The 21,875-nt window shown below is 36.9% G+C and overlaps 1 protein-coding gene across 1 annotated transcript in view; it reads right to left on the bottom strand.

Annotated features, from left to right (window-relative positions):
• Positions 1-2,186: 2,186 nt before the first annotated feature.
• LOC123547546 (putative pre-mRNA-splicing factor ATP-dependent RNA helicase PRP1) overlaps positions 2,187-21,875 on the bottom strand; it is a 39,877-nt gene continuing 20,188 nt past the window's right edge. The window contains exons 3-13 of the mRNA XM_053551819.1: positions 21,112-21,260; positions 20,632-20,822; positions 19,647-19,848; positions 18,866-19,042; positions 18,316-18,570; positions 14,024-14,282; positions 11,993-12,184; positions 11,393-11,515; positions 10,203-10,393; positions 6,165-6,334; positions 2,187-5,212 (exon numbers count right to left, since the gene is read on the bottom strand). Of these exons, the coding sequence (XP_053407794.1) occupies positions 5,101-5,212; positions 6,165-6,334; positions 10,203-10,393; positions 11,393-11,515; positions 11,993-12,184; positions 14,024-14,282; positions 18,316-18,570; positions 18,866-19,042; positions 19,647-19,848; positions 20,632-20,822; positions 21,112-21,260 (2,021 nt within the window). The 3' untranslated portion in view covers positions 2,187-5,100. The remainder of the gene's footprint in view (positions 5,213-6,164; positions 6,335-10,202; positions 10,394-11,392; positions 11,516-11,992; positions 12,185-14,023; positions 14,283-18,315; positions 18,571-18,865; positions 19,043-19,646; positions 19,849-20,631; positions 20,823-21,111; positions 21,261-21,875) is intronic.

Genomic DNA, 21,875 nt, shown 5'->3' with positions numbered 1-21,875 from the left:
ACATCTGCAAAACAATATACCCCTCCGAAGGGGGGCATAAAAAGGCATATCTTTCAAAAAATCGAATAATTTCCTGCACATTACATGTCTTGCGTCCGTAAGTCTGCACTTGCTTGGAAAATCTGGGCTGTAAAACAGAACCAGGACACGACTTGCACAGCTAATATTTCTTTGCATATTTAGCAGCATAGGTGTGGTTTATTTATATAGCTCAGTGGACGAAGTGATCAGCACTTCTTTTGTTACAAAGGAATACGGATCCATTTTGCAATGGTTAACAATCTGCATTCTCAACTCTATTTGTTGCATCTAGTCAGTTCCAAATTTTAAAATAATAATAAAGTTTGAAAGAAAATAACTACATATCAATTAAATGATGTATTTTGACACATTGAAGTCAAATTGAACAAGTGAATGAAGTATTGCCATGCAATACAAAGTCCCCTACTGGAGGGCACCTAATTTTCTCTACTGCAGTATAACATAATGAACTGATATCTATATAATATAAGTCCACAAGAAACTCTTTACCAGGTAGAGATAGGTCAAAATACACCTAAAAATTGGATGTAACATGCATGCTGTACCACAGAAAAGTGGTCACGATTTTTCTCTACCGCCAGTAATAAAAAAGTTACAATAAAATCTATTTATAGTAACAACAAAGGGACGTAATTCTAAAAACAAGGGTGCCTCATGGTGGTGAACATTTGGTCCAAGTTACATCAAAATCCCTCCATGCATGAAGAAGAAATGTTCCGTACAAAGTCATTCTTGAATTTGACCTTTGACCTCTAAATATGACCTTGACCTTAGACCTAGGGACCTGGTTCTTGCGCATGACATGTTGTCTCATCCAGGGGAATATTTGTGCCAACTGATATCTAAATCCTGCTTTGCATGACAAAGTTATAGACCGGACAGGAAAAAAATCCTCTTGACCTTTGATCTCAAAGTGTGACCTTGACCTTTAAGCTAGGGTACTGGGTGTTGCGCATGACACGTCGTCTCATCATGGGAAACATTTATGCCAAGTAATATTGTAATCCCTTGATGGATGACAGAGTTCTGGATCGGACAGGGAAAAAACCTTATTGACCTTTGACCCCCAATTGTGACCTTGACCTTTGAGCTAGGGGTCTGGGATTTGCGCACGACACGTCGTCTCATCATGGGGAACACTTGTGCTAAGTGATATTAAAATTCCTTAATGAATGTCAGAGTTATGGACCGGACACGAAACAGACCCTGTTCATGCTATGTTAACATTTGACTGCTAAGTGTGACCTTGACCTTTGAGCTAGGGGTTTGAAAGTTGTGCATGACACATCGTCTTATTATGAGGTACATTTGTGCCAAGTAATATTAAAATCCCTTCATGGATGGGAGAGTTATGGACCGGACAGGAAAAAAGCCATGTTGACCTTTGACCTCCAACTGTGACCTTGACCTTTGAGCTAGGGGTCCGGGTTTTGCGCATGACACGTCGTCTCATCATGGGGAACATTTATGCCAAGTAATATTAAAATCCCTTCATGGATGGGAGAGTTATGGACCGGACAGGAAAAAAGCCCTGTTGACCTTTGACCTCCAATTGTGACCTTGACCTTTGAGCTAGGGGTCCGGGTTTTGCGCATGACACGTCGTCTCATCATGGGGAACATTTGTGCCAAGTAATATTAAAATCCCTTCATGGATGACAGAGTTATGGACCGGACAAGAAATTGCGGACGGACGGACGGACAGACGGACGGACGGACGGAATGACGGAAAAGCGCATTCCTATAGTCCCCGAAACTGGTTTTCAACCAGTAGGGGACTAACAAGTGGCAAACTATATACGCCTGTCACAGCAAATTACTTTTGACTTTTGAAATGCCTTCCTTATCAATGTGACTGTCAGTTTTCTCAATTTCGACTAATTCAAGGGCCAGAACTTCAGAGCATCAGACTATCCACCCGATTATCGATCTTGTTGAAGATAATATGCCCTTAAACAGTTTGTTTGGTGGACATTGGCTAAGAACTATTTATTACATGGACAATCAATTTTTGCAATTTCAAGTAATTCAAAGGCCATTACTCAAGAGTGACCGACAGGACGCTTTTGGTTATCAAGTGTGTCCAAGATATTATACCCATAAACGTTGTGACCATGCTGGAGAGCAGACACAAACAAAAACATATACTTTCAGACCATGTTTTATATATCTATATTTATAACAACATATCAACAATAGCACAACATACAATAAATTACTTTATGTTGTTACATGTACATTAAGAACACCCATGAAGTAAAGTGCTCATATCTCATTGTTTGTACTTCATCCATGGTACTTTGCTAGGAGAGCTAAATGTTAAACTTTGGATATTTCACCGAGTAATATCCATTTAGTCTTCTCTCAAGTCTGACTACACTTGATGAAATCAGTGAGGCCAAACAGTCCTTGATCTTTAAAATTTAAAGGACAGACTGTTTTTGATTAAACCAACCTGGCCAGATTGCCCCTGATCAAGTCAATGTCAGACTGCCCCTAATTTAGTCAATTCAAAGCAGTTTCGAGTGATGTTGAATACTTTAAATGATGCTGAATACTTTAAATCGGAGTAATTCCTCATGATTCATACATGAAGAGAACTACACTAAAATTTTGAAGGTTTTAGCAAGGAATCCCATATACTTACCTTTTCAAGTAGTACTTATTATATACTTTGTTTTGGGTTTAGTGCCGTTTTTCAACAGTATTTCAGTGATGCAACAGGGGACAGTTAACCTAACCAGTGTACCTGGATTCTGTACAAGTACTAACCTGTTCTCTCCAAGTAACTGAATTCTTTCCCACATGTATCAGAGGTGAAGGACAAATGTTTTGAGACACAATTGTCACAGTAAACTTACACATCAAACTCACAACTGGAGTACAAATCTGCCTATCTGTAAATGAGTGTGCTTGAATGGTTTTCAAATAATCAAAGTGATAGAAAAATGAAAATGTGCCAATGTCATAAAAGGATGGACCCCAATATGAATTCTAGATCAAGACGTTGTTCCCTTTACTAAAGTAAACTAGTAGATAACGCTTACCATTTTCCATCTTGATTTCCCCACTCTAAACCCCTCAAGGAAACAAGAGGACCATGATGGTCCTGAATCGCTCACCTATCTCCACATGACCCAGTGTTCAACTGAGTATGACATCGTTATTTCTATTATTTGACATAGTGACCTAGTTTTTGAGCACATGTGACCTAGATATCATCAAGATAAAAAATTCTGACCAATTTTCATGAAGATCCATTGAAAAATATGGCCTCTAGAGAGGTCACAAGGTTTTTCTATTATTTGACCTAATGACCTAGTTTTTGAAGGCACGTGACCCACTTTTAAACTTGACCTAGATATCATCAAGGTGAACATTCTCACCAATTTTCATGAAGATCTCGTGAAAAATATGGCCTCTAGAGAGGTCACAAGGTTTTTCTATTTTTCGACCTACTGACCTAGTTTTTGACCGCACATGACCCAGTTATGAACCTGACCTAGATATCATCAAGCTGAACATTCTCACCAATTTTCATGAAGATCCATTGAGAAATATGGCCTCTAGAGAGGTCACAAGGTTTTTTCTATTTTTAGACCTACTGACCTAGTTTTTGACCCCTTGTGACCCAGTTTCGAATCTGACTTAGATATCATCAAGATGAACATTCTGACCAATATTCATGAAGATCTCATGAAAAATATGGCCTCTAGAGAGGTCACAAGGTTTTTCTATTTTTAGATCTACTGACCTAGTTTTTAACCCCATGTGACCCAGTTTCGAACTTGACCTAGATATCTTCAAGGTAAACATTCTGACCAATTTTCATGAAGATCCATTGAAAAATATCGCCTCTAGAGAGGTCACAAGGTTTTCCTATTTTTAGACCTACTGACCTAGTTTTTGACCGCACATGACCCAGTTTCGAACTTGACCTAGATATCATCAAGGTAAACATTCTGACCAAATTTTTATGAAGATCCATTGAGAAATATGGCCACTAGAGAGGTCACAAGGTTTTTCTATTTTTAGATCTACTGACCTAGTTTTTGACCCCACATGACCCAGTTTCGAACTTGACCTAGATATCATCAAGGTGAACATTCTGACCAATATTCATGAAGATCTCATGAAAAATATGGCCTCTAGAGAGGTCACAAGGTTTTTCTATTTTTAGATCTACTGACCTAGTTTTTAACCCACGTGACCCAGTTTCGCACTTGACCTAGATATCATCAAGATGAACGTTCTGACCAATTTTCATGAAGATGCATTGAGAAATATGGCCTCTAGAGAGGTCACAAGGTTTTTCTATTTTTAGACCTAATGACCTAGTTTTTAACCCTACGTGACCCAGTTTCGAACTTGACCTAGATATCATCAAGATAAACATTCTGACCAATATTCATGAAGATCTCATGAAAAATATGGCCTCTAGAGAGGTCACAAGGTTTTTCTATTTTTAGACCTACTGACCTAGTTTTTGATGGCACGTGACCCAGTTTCGAACTTGACTTAGATATCATCAAGGTGAACATTCTGACCAATTTTCATGAAGATCTTGTGAAATATATGGCCTCTAGAGAGGTCACAAGGTTTTTCTATTTTTAGACCTACTGACCTAGTTTTTGATGGCACGTGACCCAGTTTCGAACTTGACCTAGATATCATCAAGATGAACATTCTGACCAACTTTCATAAAGATCCCATGAAAAATGTGACCTCTAGAGTGGTCACAAGCAAAAGTTTACGGACGCACGGACGGACGACGGACGACGGACACCGCGCGATCACAAAAGCTCACCTTGTCACTTTGTGACAGGTGAGCTAAAAAAAAGTTCCAATTTTAATTTTTACAGCTTTTCCCTTATGAAAATGATAAACCATACATTTAATCTAATGTACAGTCTTGTACCACTTGATCCCATATATACTGCCATCAAATTAGGGCATATTCTAACAGTTCCATTGTATACAAAACTAATGCGAAGACTTGAAAACTGTAACAAAGTAATGATCTCAGAGTTGATTGACACTACAGAAGATTCAAGAAGCACTATTCATATCCTTTAGCTTGTACTTTGGCTATAATTCTTTCCAATTGTCTCTTTGCCTCACAATGTGGGAAGTTTGACATGTCATAGTATTGTGGAGCAATCTGTACCATCCTGTAACAGAACAAAATCAAAGTACAGAAAGACTGCTGACCATATTTAACACTGAATATAACAGAAAAAAAAAACCCTGGCATTGTCTTCAGCTCAAACCTATACTGTAGATGTGGTAACTTTTGCATAGGTATTAAGCAATTTAAGAAATCGCAAAAGGTCCAGGGTATGCGTTTTGGGGCATAGTGATTGATGTTCACAAATATAATTGGCAAGAGACATCATTCACAATTATTAGTGAAAATAAAACCAATGGGAATTTAACAATATCTACTGTATACAATGCAAACCATAGTTCAGCACATTTTGAGGAATACTTTGTTTAGAAGCTGCTATTATGGAGAACTAAATGTACTTTGAAACTGGTCTAGGAAAACAAACTAATAAGCTTTACCTAATTCTTTGACAATATATGGCATTTTCAAACAGCATATTACTGCCACTTTACTAGTTCTTTTTAAAGATACTACTTCAAATGCAGAACATCCTCGTGAAATATATTTAACTTACTAAATATATAAATTGTGTTAAGTAGAGCTGCATTCAAAACTAAATGTTATGCAGTAACAGTTGATTCTCTATTTAATACAGTACACATTTATACTGTGTTCAGCTATACAAGTATTTTAAACCTCGTGCATATTACTGTTAATCCACAATAAATGTTTTAAATTTGTATAAACTATAATAATGCAGTATTGTTCAGATCTTCAAATATGGAATTTGGGTCTTAGGATACCTTTAAGACAGTAAAAAAATCTTTTCTTAAAAACAAATAAAGAAATAATCTGAACTTGGTGAAATCACCACTAAGGAATAAATTTAACAGATACATACTCTGCAAAAACTTAATAAAAAAAATCTTTTTCTCCAAATTTCCTGTCTCAGCTTGTAGATAGTCAAACAAACTGCAACTCTTACAGAAATTTAAAATATGGTACGGAAAATTTACCATTCTGGTTTAACATCAATCACAGTTCTGATGTAATTCTTTGTAGTCAGCACAAACTCATTGTACAGCACCCACTCAGGTTTGTGGTCCAGACAAGTAGAGGGGTGAAGCTGTACTATCTGGTTGTCTTTCACCGTCAGATAGTGTCCCGTCCTCTCCAGATGTGCAACCTATAATCGTTAAAAACAGTAATACATTATTTGTCAATCTAAAGTTTTTAAGAGTATGTGACCTTAGATAACTACCTCGTGAAGTTTAATCAATCAATAACCATCTTGTGATACTTTGTCAGTGGTTTAGTTTTCTTTCCCTATGTTTTTACACAAACAGATATGGTCACACTCTAATTGTGGAAGAAGTACTCGGGCAACCATCTGGACACATTAAGACATGATAATGGTAAAATCTCCAGCAATCCAAGGCTAACTAGGCTCAAACTCCCCAGGGTTAGGCAAATGAACTTTACCACTCGGCAAGACATATATCTTTAATCCTATCCAGCAACTAACTGATCTGCTGAGTCAGCAAATTCTCAAGATGCCAATTATAAAAGAATTTTAGTATTTACAAAAAGTTTAAGGTAAAAGTCCCTGTTTCCTTCCTAGATACAAATGGCTGATGTTAAAAGTAACTGTTTATCATGCTAAAATACGGCAAAATTGTTTAAATAACTTGTACCACAGTGAAACTAACAAGCTTTCAAGTGTATATAAAGTTATTCAAAGTTGCTCTTGGCTTCTTAGGTAACTTCAGATAACACAAGTCTAATGAAGTCGTAGAGAAGCCTCAAAAACAAACTAGTAAAGATAGTAACGTAATTAAAATTATTTCATAATTCAAACATGGTCTACTGAAGGATACCCGCAATGTAATTATTTCATAATCAAACATGCCCTAGTAACTAAGGATACTTGCAATGTAATTACTTTACAACCAAACATGCCTACTAAGGATACTTGCAATATAATTGCTTCACAATCGAACACAACCTATTAAGGATACTCAGAATGTAATTGTTTCTTTATAAAACATGAATTAGTAAGGATACTTGCTATGCATTTCAAAATGAAACACGCACTAGCAGGGTTTTCCCTCGGGTTATTTATTTGGGAGTCCATGGACTCCCATGGCTGCTAATTTAAGGGTCCCTAATAATTTTGGGGGGTCCACAAATTATTGATCTTGAAAATAGACATTATTACTCTAAAAATTTACCCTAAAACCGAATGAACTTAATTGTATCTTTTTAATTTAGATAGCAGTTGATTCAATATTTCGGAATGGTACCTTTCAAAATGGCATGAGCTTCTCAATTCAGACCGATTACAAAATGTGTTATAGTCTTTTTGTTATGATCAAATAACCAGTAATTACCGGCAATTAACGTGTCACCTCGTGTCAATTATGTTGTTCACAGTTTTATCTCGGTTAAAGATAATACTCGATCCTTAATTAGTATTATAATTTCTGTGATTTATTAATATTTTTTCATCAAAATACCTTAAATTTATATGAAATTAATTTTGTTTAATGAAAAAAAAAACATTCGATCTTTTACGGAACGTAACGGCAATCTTAGATTTTAGCGGTGACAGTTAGCGCGGAGAGTAGTTTCCCTTTACCAAAATGGCGAACATCGATAACAAACTTGTTTTGAAGTTGGAAAATCGTTTATACCTGTGTATAATGAGCACCCACGATTTGTGGATGGTCCCGGTGGTAAAAAACTGCGCATTTTACATGGGTATCTGCGCAAAGGAGGCATCAGTGCAAAGGAGTTTCGTGACCGATCTTGCGGGTCCAGTGGGACGCAGAGGCACTAAAAAATGCGAGTTCAAAGCAGTAAAAGCGCGTCAGGGACGCAGAAAACCTGCGTCCGGGAAAACCCTGCACTAGTAAGATACTCCCAACGTAATTAATTCAGTATGAAACAGCTTATATCCTTCACAAGCAAGTGCGTAACTATCAATATATGTTTTTCAGAGCCTTTGACTGACTACAGATTATAAGATATGAATTTACAAAGGATATGTGGGAATATTCGATTAAAACTGAACTGGTTAGTGTTTCTGCAATGCACATGATGTCAGTGTTCGCATTTTCTGAAAATTTCACTGAGTCCCTGGGACTCAGTACTCCCAAAAATGTTGAGTCCCAGCCAAATATGATAGAGTCCCAGGTTTTGTGGCTACAATATTGACAATTGTCCATGTTTTACAATAAATAACACCGCTTATTTAACTTCATAAATGTATTCCACTTCTGATAAACACAACACAGGTATAAAGAAATTACAAAGTTTCATCAAGTATGATGGGTTTGACTAGTTAATAGTTACTTTAACAGGGCTTAAGCTAGGCTGATATTCTAGGGAGAAGCCACTTCTCCTTAAGTTTGTTTAAGTCTATTACATTTTGTTTAAGCCTATTAAATTAAAAAACAAACCCGCTGAAAATGTAAGTGAATCTGTTTTCTTATCCTTATGAACTTATTTCTTATTCATTCGAATTTATATAATGTGATTACTGTAAATTGTAATTCAAAGTATTTTTTCCAGGTAATTTCCTAATCACTGCCAAAACCAAACTCCCTTTAATTATCTATGAATACAATTTCAAAAAAGTCTGGTTCATTTCATATTCTAAAATTGGCCCAGCGAAAAATAAATCAAGCTCCTAGTGCTATGTGCAGTCTAAACACTAAAACCAATTAAAGCAATATTGCACTAGAACTGGCTATGTGAGTTAAATACATGTCATCACCGCATCAGTAGCAGTGACATCACCTGTTCCTTTTGGTCCGCTAGTCTGGGCACTCATCAAAAGAAAAAGTTGTCAATCATGTTTAACCCAGTTTCTGTTGCAGTTGTCAGAAATTTGTGTAAATTTCAGTTGTTATTTTAGTCACAAAATGTGTCAGTGATATGTTTCTAAAGTTAGGAGTAAAATAATTCAAATTACGTGGATTTAAGGGAAATTATACAAGGGAAGATAATTTTTGAAAAGTCAAAGGAGAATGTACAGGTTAATGTAATATAAAGCCCTATTGTTTAGTTTATCAAAACAAAGGTGTCAGAGACCATTATGATTGCTTTCAAACTTATCTGCATCTGGAGACGGAGCTTAAATTATGCCATGTGTATTCAGGTAAAGTGTCAATAGGCCGTGGATAATTAGCGTAGTGTGAATAAAAAAAATCGAGTGACTTGAGTTTCACCCAAGTTGCCCCCTAGCTCAAGCCCTTCATTCACAAACAAAACCAGACTTTGCATTCGCCTAAGACTCCATCTTACTTTCGATCTGCAATGCGCGAGTCAGCTGTTTTCAATAATATCCACAGTAACTGGACTGTTCCCATATGATTTACATAGGTAAGTAGAGATTTTGATCAATACGCTAAACCAGTCTGAATACGTCACTGAATTGCAACAGGCTACGTCATTCTGCACTAATTTTAGAAAATAATGCTGCTGAAAATGAAATTGGGTTTCCAACATCGTGATTAGTATTTGTTGACTTTAAACTCATAACATTCAATTTCATTTTTACTTTGCGTCCCGAGTACGCAATAGCCTCGAAAAATTTGCGTGCAAACCAAATTCATTGCGTATTTAGATACTTCTACGCCGTAAACGCGAACACTGCATGACGTGATGTTTATACTGACCTACTGAAAAGAATGTGTAATGTTTGGTTGAATAAAGTCTATATCTGAGGTGTAAATCTGTAAATTGCCTCCTTTACAGGCTCACAACTGATAAAGACCATTTTAACAAATATAAGAAAAACTATTCATCAAAATTTAACATTTTGACTTGCAACATAGCTAGTCTAATTTTCTATTGGCTTCTTAGGTAACTTCAGAAAATATCAATCTAATGAAGTCGTAAAGAAGCCTATTACAATCTAATACTTCATAACAACGCAAAACATTAGTCTATGTCGCTGTTAATTCCAGATAAAACACTGTCATCTTCATACTGTAAATGTCCACTAAATGTATTTTAACAACACAAAAACTGAAAAAACTATCGGTCACCTGCATGAAGAATCCTGATACCAATGCTTTCCGGATGTTCAGGTAATAATCCCTGCTGGTAAATTCGGTACTGCTACGCTTCAGGTTGAACCGGTCCATGATCCTAGCCAACTGTTGTCGTACGTTGTCTGCGCTCTTCAATGATCGGAAGTTGATGAAGTTGTCATAGCACCACTGTGGATCTTCTTGGTCTATAAATTGTTTTGTATTAATTAGTCTTGGTTTAAAATGAAACAGTAAAATGTGGTCTCTATTTCAGCAAATTTTGAACAATTTCGGCTGATAATTTCTCTCAACAGTTTCTATAACATGGTTTGTATAAGACAAATTAAATGAATGGGAGCTTATCTCTCCTAAGATTGAAGTAATTTTTGGTGAGATTTTGAATGCATACACACGTGTGCCTTAGCCTTTTTTTTAAGATACATGCAGACACAAAAAAGTTACTAAAGGTTCATATATTATGTGTACCCTTTACTTTTCCTTTTAAGATGTCTATACATTTTTTAAAGTCAATACTATATCTTCAGTGTCAGACAGTAATAGGTAATTTTCAGCTTATTTTCTGGGTAAAGACAAATGTAGAGAAATTCTTTCGACAGGGTTTTAAATTTAAACCCTATGACTAAATTCATGTCATATGACCACTTTCCAACTGTTATTGTTGAGAATTGCTTGTATGCTGTGGATTTTGTGCCACTTTTTTAAAAGTATTTCAGTTATGTAATGGAGGGCAGTTAACCTAACCAGTTTTCCTGGATTCTGTACCAGTACTTACTATTCACCATGCAACTGCCAACTTTTTTACAGGAATCATAAGGTGGAGAACGAATGATTTCAAACAATGTCTTTTATCAATCGTCATGGAGAACAAATGCCTCGCCTGGGGATCAAACTCACAACCCCGCTATCCATAGATCTGCGCTCTCCCTATTGAGCTAAGCGAGCTGACTGTGGAGGACCCCATGTACCCTAAGGCACTATTTCATGTACCAGCAGGGCCCTATGTAGAACCAATGAACCAGTTCAAATCAGCTACTTACTTCAAGAAGAAGGAATCCTATATCATATGCAGGTTTCAAAACCCAGCAGTGAGGGGCCTGTGATTCATAGTCAGCCACCCTCAGAGGCCCCCATCCCACACCCCATAAACAGGAAGAACTTTTTACAGAAACTGTAAGGGTACTTACTCTGTTTGAAAGCATGGTAGACGTTGAGCAGTGTCAGGTGATCACCATCAATATGGGCAAATCTCATCTTGCACTCGTCTGCTGCTTTCCTTAGTTCAGTCGGGCGCACAAAACACTGCGGGACTAAGAAGTGTTGGGTCGGGGCCCAAATGGACCCATTCCCCTCTCCATTAGATCTCAAATGCATATGAAAACTAAAAAGAGCTGATCTATCAGACAGTGGACTTGGTGGCACCCTAACTTATTGTCTGTCTTTAGTCATTTTTAAACTTAAATTTATCACTGACTTCACATACTTCACCTTGTTCCAGATCAAGACAATTTATTCGCACTGAAAACCACCTACTATCTTTATGATGAAAATGTTTCATATAAAGGTTAGCAAACTACCAACACAAGTCCACAAGCCACTGTCTGCATTTTGACTAGAATTTTCAAATTTAGATATACAAATAGGTTTTAAATGCACACTCAAGCTTCAAAACTATGATATTTTAACCATGTTTATATACAATTCTCCAGATGTACCTCAGCATATCATAAATTCAATTTGCATAGAAATGTACTGAGAGAAAACCCTCTCAAAGAAATAGAGTATACCTGATAACATGGCAGTGATGGAGAGAATCTCGTTAGAACAGCTGAAGTCTGTACTAGCTATCACCATCTTGGCTTGCTGTGGATCTAACGGAAATTCCGCCATCATGGAACCCAGCTCCGTCAAGTCACCACTGTCATCAAGGGCCGCCAAATAGTTCAACAACTCCAGAGCTCTCATCAGAGTTTCAGGAGCTACAAATGTACAGGCAAACTTATTTGTGGTTACGTTAATCAAAATATTTAGAATAAATTTTCACTTCATAACACCTCATTTCAACTTTAAATGGGCAGTACAAGAAAAGTGGTCTAGATTAAACATTCAATGACAAATCTATTATATATCAAACAATATCATTCCACATGGAACAAGAGCTGTCTGATGACAGCGCGCTCGACTATTCGAAGAATTGATTGAAGAATGGGGTCAAAATATTTCCACGGATATTCAGACAAAAGAAATAAATAGATTAGACAAACAATGTTCCTGTATTACTTTGATTTCCATAAGTCTTGCACTAAATGGCAATATATGAGCCAATTTCAAAGTCCAAAAAGGGCCATAATTCAGTCAAAATAGTTATGTACTCTTGCCTACAGATGTAAATCATAATGATAAGCAAGTGTTCAAAGTTTTAAAGCCATATGTCAAATAGTTTTGACAAAACATGGACTTGTATGAAAACAGAACCAATTTCAAAGTCCAAAAAGGGCCATAATTCAGCCAAAAGAGATGACAGAGTTAATATGTTCTCTTTCCTACAGATAGAGACTATTATACTAAACAAGTGACAAAAGTTTCAAAGCCATATGTCAAACACTTTACAAAAAATATGAACTGGTACGAAAAACTTAACCAAGATTTCTAAGTCAAAAGGGGCCATAATTCAGCCAAAATCCTTGATGGAGTTATGTACTCTTGCCTATAACTGGACATGGTGATGGTAAACAGGTGCTGAAAGTTTCAAAGCTTTATCTCAGAAGACTTTGTCAAAATATGAACTGGTACGAAATATTAACCCAAATGTCTAAGTCAAAAAGGGCAATAATTCAGCCAAAATCCTTGATGGAGTTATGTGCTCTTGCCTATAACTGGACATGGTGATGGTAAACAAGTGTTGAAAGTTTCAAAGCTTTATCTCAAAAGACTTTGTCTAAATATGAACTGGTACAAAAAACTTAACCAAGATTTCAAAGTCGAAAGGGGCCATAATTCAGCCAAAATCCTTGATGGAGTTATGTACTCTTGCCTATAACTGGCCATGGTGATGGTAAACAAGTGTTTAAAGTTTCAAAGCTTTATCTTAAAAGACTTTGTCAAAATATGAACTGGTACGAAAAACTTAACCATGATTTCTAAGTCAAAAGGGGCCATAATTCAGCCAAAATCCTTGATGGAGTTATGTGCTCTTGCCTATAACTGGCCATGATGATGGTAAACAAGTGTTGAAAGTTTCAAAGCTTTATCTCAAAAGACTTTGTCAAAATGTGGACTGGTACGAAAAACTTAACCAAGGTGTGACGCCGACGCCGTGGTGAGTAGGATAGCTCTACTTATTCTTTGAATAGTCGAGCTAAAAACTGATGACATGCCAAACTAGACCCAACCCATACTATTTCTCAGTCTACCTTCATGTCTGATTAACATCTACTGGTGTATTTTTTGCCACTGAATGTTTTAAAAGAGGTAAAACCATGTGCTCCTTAAAAATTCTGTAACTAATCTTAAAAGTGATAACCAGTGAAAGTTTAAGCAAAGTTCAAGTTATGAATTTTCATAAGGATACATATATTTACAGTTGAAACTTGATATCTCGAACTCACTTTTCTTGAAATTCCGGCTATCTTGAAGACCATCCCGAAAACACTTTCATAAAACATTAGTCAAATTTCGGTTATCTGGAAGTGAAACACTCAATCCCTTGGAATTCGAGATACCGAGTTTCAACTTTATATTCTGTGTAAGTATAACGAGGACTCGTTAAGAAATGAGAGTGCCCAAGCTTAGTGATATATGATTAAATGACCACCTACCTGGAGGATCCATAAAATCAAAATGCACTAGATCGTCAATTCCCAGTTTTTTCAGCTGTAACACTACAGAACCTAGATTTGATCGTAAAATTTCTGGATATGTGTTTTCCTGCATCTCTTGTTTAAATGCCTTTTCAGTGTAAAGTCTGAAACATTTTCCAGGTTTTGTTCTTCCAGCACGACCTGCTCTCTGTTGTGCGCTAGCTTTACTTATGGCTGTGACTAGCAGGGACTCGACACGAATTCTTGGGTTATACACCTAAAATCAGAAAAAATCAACAAATTCTGAAAGTACAACAAGGTATCAATAAAAACTACATGGATTAGGTATTACATGTTAATGACTCACCATACAACAAGACAAGATCAAAACGAATTTATCGTGAAATCGTTTTTATTTGTAACAGACTAATCTTCATGGACTGCAAGATCTTATAACCAAAAACTGCTAAGTCGAAAAATGGGCATAATTTTGAAAAAAATGCAAAGTAGAGTTATGGGACCTACACAGTGCATGTCAGATCATGACAGTGAACAAGTGTGTGAAGTTTCAATCCATTCTCATTAGTGGGTACTGAGATACCAGCTTACATACAAAACCTTAAACAAGAATTTCTAAGTCAAAAATGGGGCATAATTTTGTAAAAAAGCAAAATAAAGTTATTGAACCTGTGCAATGTAGGTCAGTTTATCACAGTGAATAAGTGTGTGAAATTTCAATCCATTCCCACAAGTGGTTACTGAGATACCAGCTTACATACAAAACCTTAACCAAATCGGGACGCCGACGCGGACGCATGGGTGAGTCCAATAGCTCTCCTATTCTTTGAATAGTCAAGCTAAAAATTTTACTTTCACTATTATTGTAACATGGAATCCCGAGAAATTGTTGTCAAACTATATTTTAGTAAGCGCTTGTTTGATTGGTCCTTAAAATAGAAACAGTGGAAACCCCTCATGACGTCACGACAATTCTAAGAATGCGCGTTATCATTGGATGTGTTGTTCGACTAATCCTGGATGGTACTCAATTTAAGTACGTGGGAACCAGACAGGAATTCCCAGAAATTCAGAGGTCATCTTTCTCTTTCAATGTCACCGTGCAAACAATAGACTTGTGGGGGAAAAGACATCGATGCTATAGAAAATGAATATGAATAAAATCTGTAAAATTTATTTATTTATTTTGTTGGGTTTAACGTCGCTACGACACAATTTTAGGTCATATGGCGACTTTCCAGCTTTAATGGTGGAGGAAGACCCCAGGTGCCCCTCCGTGCACTATTTCATCACGAGCGGGCACCTGGGTAGAACCACCGACCTTCCGTAAGCCAGCTGGATGGCTTCCTCACGTGAAGAATTCTACGCCCCAAATGAGGTTTCGAACCCACATCGATGAGGGGCAAATGGTTTGAAGTCAACGACTCTAACCACTCGGCCACGGAGGCCCCCTAAAATCTGTAAAAAGATCCTTCGGAAGCAAAGAATGCAACCAAGAAGAACTAGAGCTATCACTAAAGGTGATGAATGTACCCCCCGCATGCACTGACACAGTACATTGAATTTGACACACACAAGACTGCATAATTATGTGGACTGTATGTATACAGTATAGTAACAAAAAACAAAGTCCCATAACTATGCAGAATTTTATCTAAAAGAATGTAACATGCACCATGCACAACTAGGGTTGGTACTGATCACTTGTGTGAAGTTTCATTAAATTGTGTCAAGGGGATGAGGAGAGATGGTGCGCACAAGATTGTGTCTATGTATATAGTATAGTAACAAAAAACAAAGTCCCATAACTCTGCAATTTTTTTTTCTTAAAGAACCTAACATGCCCCATGCACAATTACTGTTGGTACTGATCACTTGTGTGAAGTTTCATTAAATTCTGTCAAGGGGATAAGGAGAGATGGTGCGCACAAGATTGCGTCTACGGACAGACGACCAGACGGACAGACAGACAGACGGACAGACAGACAGACAGACAACCTGAAACCAGTATACCCCCCCTTACAACTTTGTTGTCGGGGGGTACAATAACAGCAGACTCGGTTTGTCCGTTTAATGGAGTCTGTTCATGAGAGGTAATGAAATGTGCAACACCTCTCACGCCCCCTAGCACTGGCTTAACCGGGACTCTATTACACATATGTTGAATGGACTCCATGATCCCAAAGGACCAGAAAATATAACAACACTGAATCCAAGTATGGGGAGACTTTTTACAGCCTGAAAACTTAATGTCTGAAATCTGTTTCAATTAATATGTGGAAATAAACTTAAGGGATGTAATTTATGTAATGCTGTCTATATAGACTATGTATAAATACCAATTTTTAAGATCAGATATCAAATTTATTAAAAAGAATTCGGTCTGGTAAAATATTATCTGGTCCTGTAAAAAAATCATGTTTACCAGACCGACTGTCCTGTGAATTTTCAGGGTCTTTCGTGAACACTGTCAACCCCACAAATTTATTCATGTGAACTAATAAAATGCCCATTAATGAAATCAAGTAATGCTTGTCCCTTTAAATCAGCTGTTTCAACTGAAGCTACAGAACTTTATACCCATAAAACTATATGATTTCACAGCAAAAAGACAACACTGACTGGGTAACTAAGGTAATCAGTGTCAAACATATGTCCATAGCAATGTAACAATACAATCACATCACTTCTACTGCTGTCTATGTTTATATCGGCAATCTGAAATTCCCAAATGTGAACAAATCTCACACTGGCAACCAAAGACTGCCTGCATTATATTTAAGTTGCTGAGATTCAGACATAATGAAGATACTTAAGGGATCAATGTCAAACATATGTCCATAGCAATGCAACAAATTAATCACATCACTTCTACTGCTGTCTATATTTATATTGGCAATCTGAAATTCTCAGCTGTGAACAAATCTCACACTGGCAACCAAAGACTGCCTTCTTTTTCTCTGTAACTTGTTTAACTTGATAATGTTAACTTGGGGATCATTGTAAGGCCTATGTCCATAGCAATGTAACAATACAATCACATCACTTCTACTGCTGTCTATGTTTATATCGGCAATCTGAAATTCCCAAATGTGAACAAATCTCACACTGGCAACCAAAGACTGCCTGCATTATATTTAAGTTGCTGAGATCCAGACAGAATGAAGATACTTAAGGGATCAATGTCAAACATATGTCCATAGCAATGCAACAAATTAATCACATCACTTCTACTGCTGTCTGTATTTATATTGGCAATCTGAAATTCTCAGCTGTGAACAAATCTCACACTGGCAACCAAAGACTGCCTTCTTTTTCTCTGTAACTTGTTTAACTTGATAATGTTAACTTGGAAATCATTGTAAGGCATATGTCCATAGCAATGTAACAATACAATCACATCACTTCTACTGCTGTCTATGTTTATATCGGCAATCTGAAATTCCCAAAAGTGAACAAATCTCACAATGGCAACCGAAGACTGCCTTCATTATCTTTGTAAATTGCTGCACACAAGTTAAGTTGTGTTGTGTTCAGATTTAACGTCTTTTTCAACAATTTTTCAGTCGTATAAACGACAGTTTCTACTTGCAGTGAGCACAATGCCCAACTTTATAGTGCTGCCTTACTGGAATATCAAGCTGTAGACAGGTGACATAATACTGACTTGGCTGACCAGTCCTAGTGCTATCCTCTTAATGCTGAACGCCAAGCGAGGAAGCTACTAGTATCATTTCTTATATCTTTGGTATGACGCGGCCAGGGATCGAACCAGCGACCTCCCCCACTCGAAGCCGACGCTCTACAAATAGGCTACCGAGGCGGTGACCGATATTAACGCACATGACATAATTAAGTAACCTGGAAGATCAATTTCAGACATATGTACAAAGAAATGCAACAATTATATCACTTATACCTTTGTCTATGTATTATCAGCAATCTGAAGTTCTAAAATGTGACTAAATCTCAAACTGGCAACAACAGACTGACTACAAAGATAAATACAATGTCAATATGTCAATTAACTAAGGGAATCAATGTCAGACACATGTCCATAGCAATGTAACAATACAATCACATCACTTCTACTACTGTCTATGTTTATATTGGCAATCTGAAATTCTCAAATGTGAACAAATCTCACACTGGCAACCAAAGACTGCCAAAAATCACTTAGTAAGTAAAACTGATTAACCTTAATATGTTGTCTGAAAGGCAAGAGTATTAGTGTGTATTCATATTCTGTGTACCATTTTCTATAACAGAAACATCTACCTTCAGTTTTTTACCTTTTGTTTAGCAAATCCTGGATCAATCACAAAAACAACTCCATCTATGGTTAGTGAGGTCTCTGCAATATTAGTGGATACAACCACCTTTCTGCCAATGGCCCCATTTGCTTTGTTCGGAGGTGGAGGTTCAAAGATCCTCTGCTGAAGATTTGGGGGTAAGGTGGAATATAATGGTATACATTTCATGTCGCCTACATCTGGCCCCAAATTGTCCACTTCACGCTGTATTCTTTTACAAGCTTCATCAATCTCCTGAAAGGTAAAATCAGATCATTGTACTCATCACAATTAGTGACTTTAACCTGAAACAGGGCATAAGTCATATGATATTGGTGCCAGAGTTATAGAACTTATGCCATATTATATTTCAAAGGCACTTTACATAGCGCAAAATGATGTGGGTGATGATCAACCAATCAAATCCATTTATTAGAAACAGAGATATGGTGAAAAAGCATCTGCATCAAACTGAAATTCTAAGGAAAAAGGGGGCATAACTCATGAATTACTGGTGCTAGAATTACAGACCTTTTGTCTTGCAACTTACCTCTTGTCCAGTTAAAAAGAGCAGAATATCGCCCTCAATCTCCTCACACATGTGTATCTGCAGTACTGTTCTTATGGCAGCTTCAAGATAATCTCTCTCGGGCTCCGGTGTGTAGAAAATCTCCACAGGATGGGTTCTGCCAGGAACACTCATCAATGGAGCATTGTCAAAGTAATTCTGAAAATCAAACAAATAAAGTCAAAGACTTGTTACACAGTTGGCTGAGATAGTGACACAATATTGCTGCTTATTGTAGGTGGTTGCTAAAGAAAAGTTGAAATCAGAACAGAGACTCAAATGGGAAAGTTAGCTAACTAATGGCTTTATACAAGCAGATGTTTAATACCAGTGACCCCTAAGACATGTTCAACTGTAAACATTCAACAGTATCTGCAGATTATCTACGAATACATTTTTTCTAAACTTCCCTTTCTGTTTTCACTCTATCGAAAGTGCAGAAAATATTATCATCTGGAGTATCATTCCGTGCATTTCTAGGAAAATCTTCCAGTCTGTTTGTATGCATAAGAATGTTTTTATCAATATGTATTAAACAACCATTTAAATATTTACTATCACAATAATTACTAAATCACGCAAGGACACATTTGTCTAAACCACGCACATATTCAATACCTTATATGTATTTCTTTTTACTGTTGTCGAAAAGCAAAGTATTAGCATACAATCATGTGATGTTTTTTCATACCGCATAATGTAATATCAATTAGACAGGCTATACGACTTCCCTTTAAATACAAACTTTACGTGTCAAAAGTACCTGAAATTTTCCAGCATCTAATGTAGCACTCATAATGATGATTTTGAGATCCTGTCTTTGTTTTGCTACCTCTTTCAACAGACCCATCAGAATGTCTGTGGCGAGAGAACGTTCGTGAGCCTCGTCAATTATCACAACTCCATAGTTCTCAAGAAGTGGGTCTGACATAGCTTCACGTAGCAACATACCATCTGTCATGTATCTGTCGAAAAACAAAAATTTTACTCAAATTCCACCCCCAACAAGTTATCTCAAAAAACAGAACCCAGCAAGGCCAATCAAGAGCCCCTGATATATGAGAAGTTGTGTTAGTTACTTGTAGAAGGACATGTTATCGTGAATCTCTGGTTGTCACCTACTCATTACAGCTGGAAACAAAGCAAAATCAGAAACTATACACAGTTAAAGGCTAAAAAGAAAAAAACTGGAGACAAGCCTCCAACTCCCAACATTTTAATGTGTCTTTCCTGTTCACATTATAGAAACAAGGGTTTTGGCAAGTCATACAGTTTGAGACTGGTTTCTAAGCTTATTGTTACAGCTGTTCTTTTGAGCCACGTATTTGAAGTAAATGGTATCAATGCCATTTGAAAGATCAGGGGACAATTTTATTTTAGAGACAACAGTTACTCATCTTGCAGGGCTAGTGACTTACAAATGTTACCGATCCTGCAACAGAGTTAGCTAGTCCTGCAATTTTCCGAAGTCTGATATTTTTTACAGACGACGATGGTCTGATTAATTGGCACATTCATTACATTTCTAATATGCACTCGTCCTGCAGGACGACCGAACACAAAATTCCACTCGTCCTCTGGCTATTTCTACTCGTCAATGCGAGCAGAATTTTCGTACCCCTAAGATAACATATGTATGTAAGATAAATGTACATCTTGATTAAACAAATGAAAGATGAATTTAGTCCTAATACTCAAGTAAATGAAAAATCTGAATAAAGAAGAGTTATCATAAAGCAATGGCCTACTTGAGAATTGTTTTTGATGATGTACAATCTTCAAATCTGATACTGTATCCAACTTCCTGACCAAGACCAACATCCATCTCCTCTGATACACGCTGTGCCACAGACATCGCAGCTACCCTACGTGGCTGTGTACATGCTACACCTTTTTTATGATATCGTAAACGTACCCAGTCTAAACACCATTGTGGAATCTGAAAAAGTTCCAGTACCACAGCAATGTTAACTCTATCTACCTATGCTATATACAACTATCATTCACATATCAAATGTCAACTATCTGGGGCCATACTATGTTTTTATATCCAGTCATCATTAAGGATTTGAATGCCCAAAGTCACAATTGTACAGCATTTTAAGCCAAAAAATGAAAGTGTCTTTTTGAAAATCATTAGATACGATATAGAAATTTCCCAAACAAAACGAGTCTGCAAAAGTTTAAAGTAAGGCCACTTTCACAGTATCTTGTTAGCTCTGACTTACCTGTGTAGTTTTACCGGAACCAGTCTCTCCAACCAATACAAGGGTCTGATGTTTATTAAGCACCTCTACAAACTTTTCCTTATATTCCCAAACAGGCAATGTCTTTCTTTTCGCAAGAAGCTGTAAATATCTTGGTGTGTGTGGTAAACCTGTAACAAAACCATGCATGACATTAAAAATGTAAAAACAAAAGAACAAAGTTTGTTCCTAATTCAACACATTTACCCAAGAACTTATGATTCTGTATCACTTTTATAGTAGTCAAAATGTCCGCTAGGGAATGCTTCACACCAAATATCTAAGCTCTAGGGCTTCTGGTTTTTGAACTTAGTGTAGTATAAAAAGGTGCAAATTACAGAAGCATCTCACAGCCAGGCGTTACATCGACCAGATATTACGTCATGTAGTTGTCCCTTTATTCCGTCAACGTCAAGGATAAGTCTATCAGCACGACAACGCGTGACCTCACAATTTCGTTTGCTAAAACTAGACTGTTCAGAAAAATTTGTTTGAGTTATCGGCAGTTCGAAATATCGAGCAAAATACATTATACACAGGGTTTTTTTTCGGCCGTTTTTATAGCCATTATTGGGCTATATTCCCAATGCCAAAAAGTATATATTTTTCCCAAAATTAGTGCAAAAATTCCCAATCAACATTCTGAAGAAAAATTTCATCAAAATTACACAAACACTGACCAAGTTGTGGACAATATTGTAATGACAGTATGTTAAAGAGGTTGTACAATGTGAAGCAAGTGTATG

The sequence above is a fragment of the Mercenaria mercenaria genome, chromosome 9, assembly GCF_021730395.1.
Source record: "Mercenaria mercenaria strain notata chromosome 9, MADL_Memer_1, whole genome shotgun sequence".
In the NCBI taxonomy this organism is placed as follows: Eukaryota; Metazoa; Mollusca; class Bivalvia; order Venerida; family Veneridae; genus Mercenaria; species Mercenaria mercenaria.
This window is presented reverse-complemented; position numbering and strand designations above follow the sequence as displayed.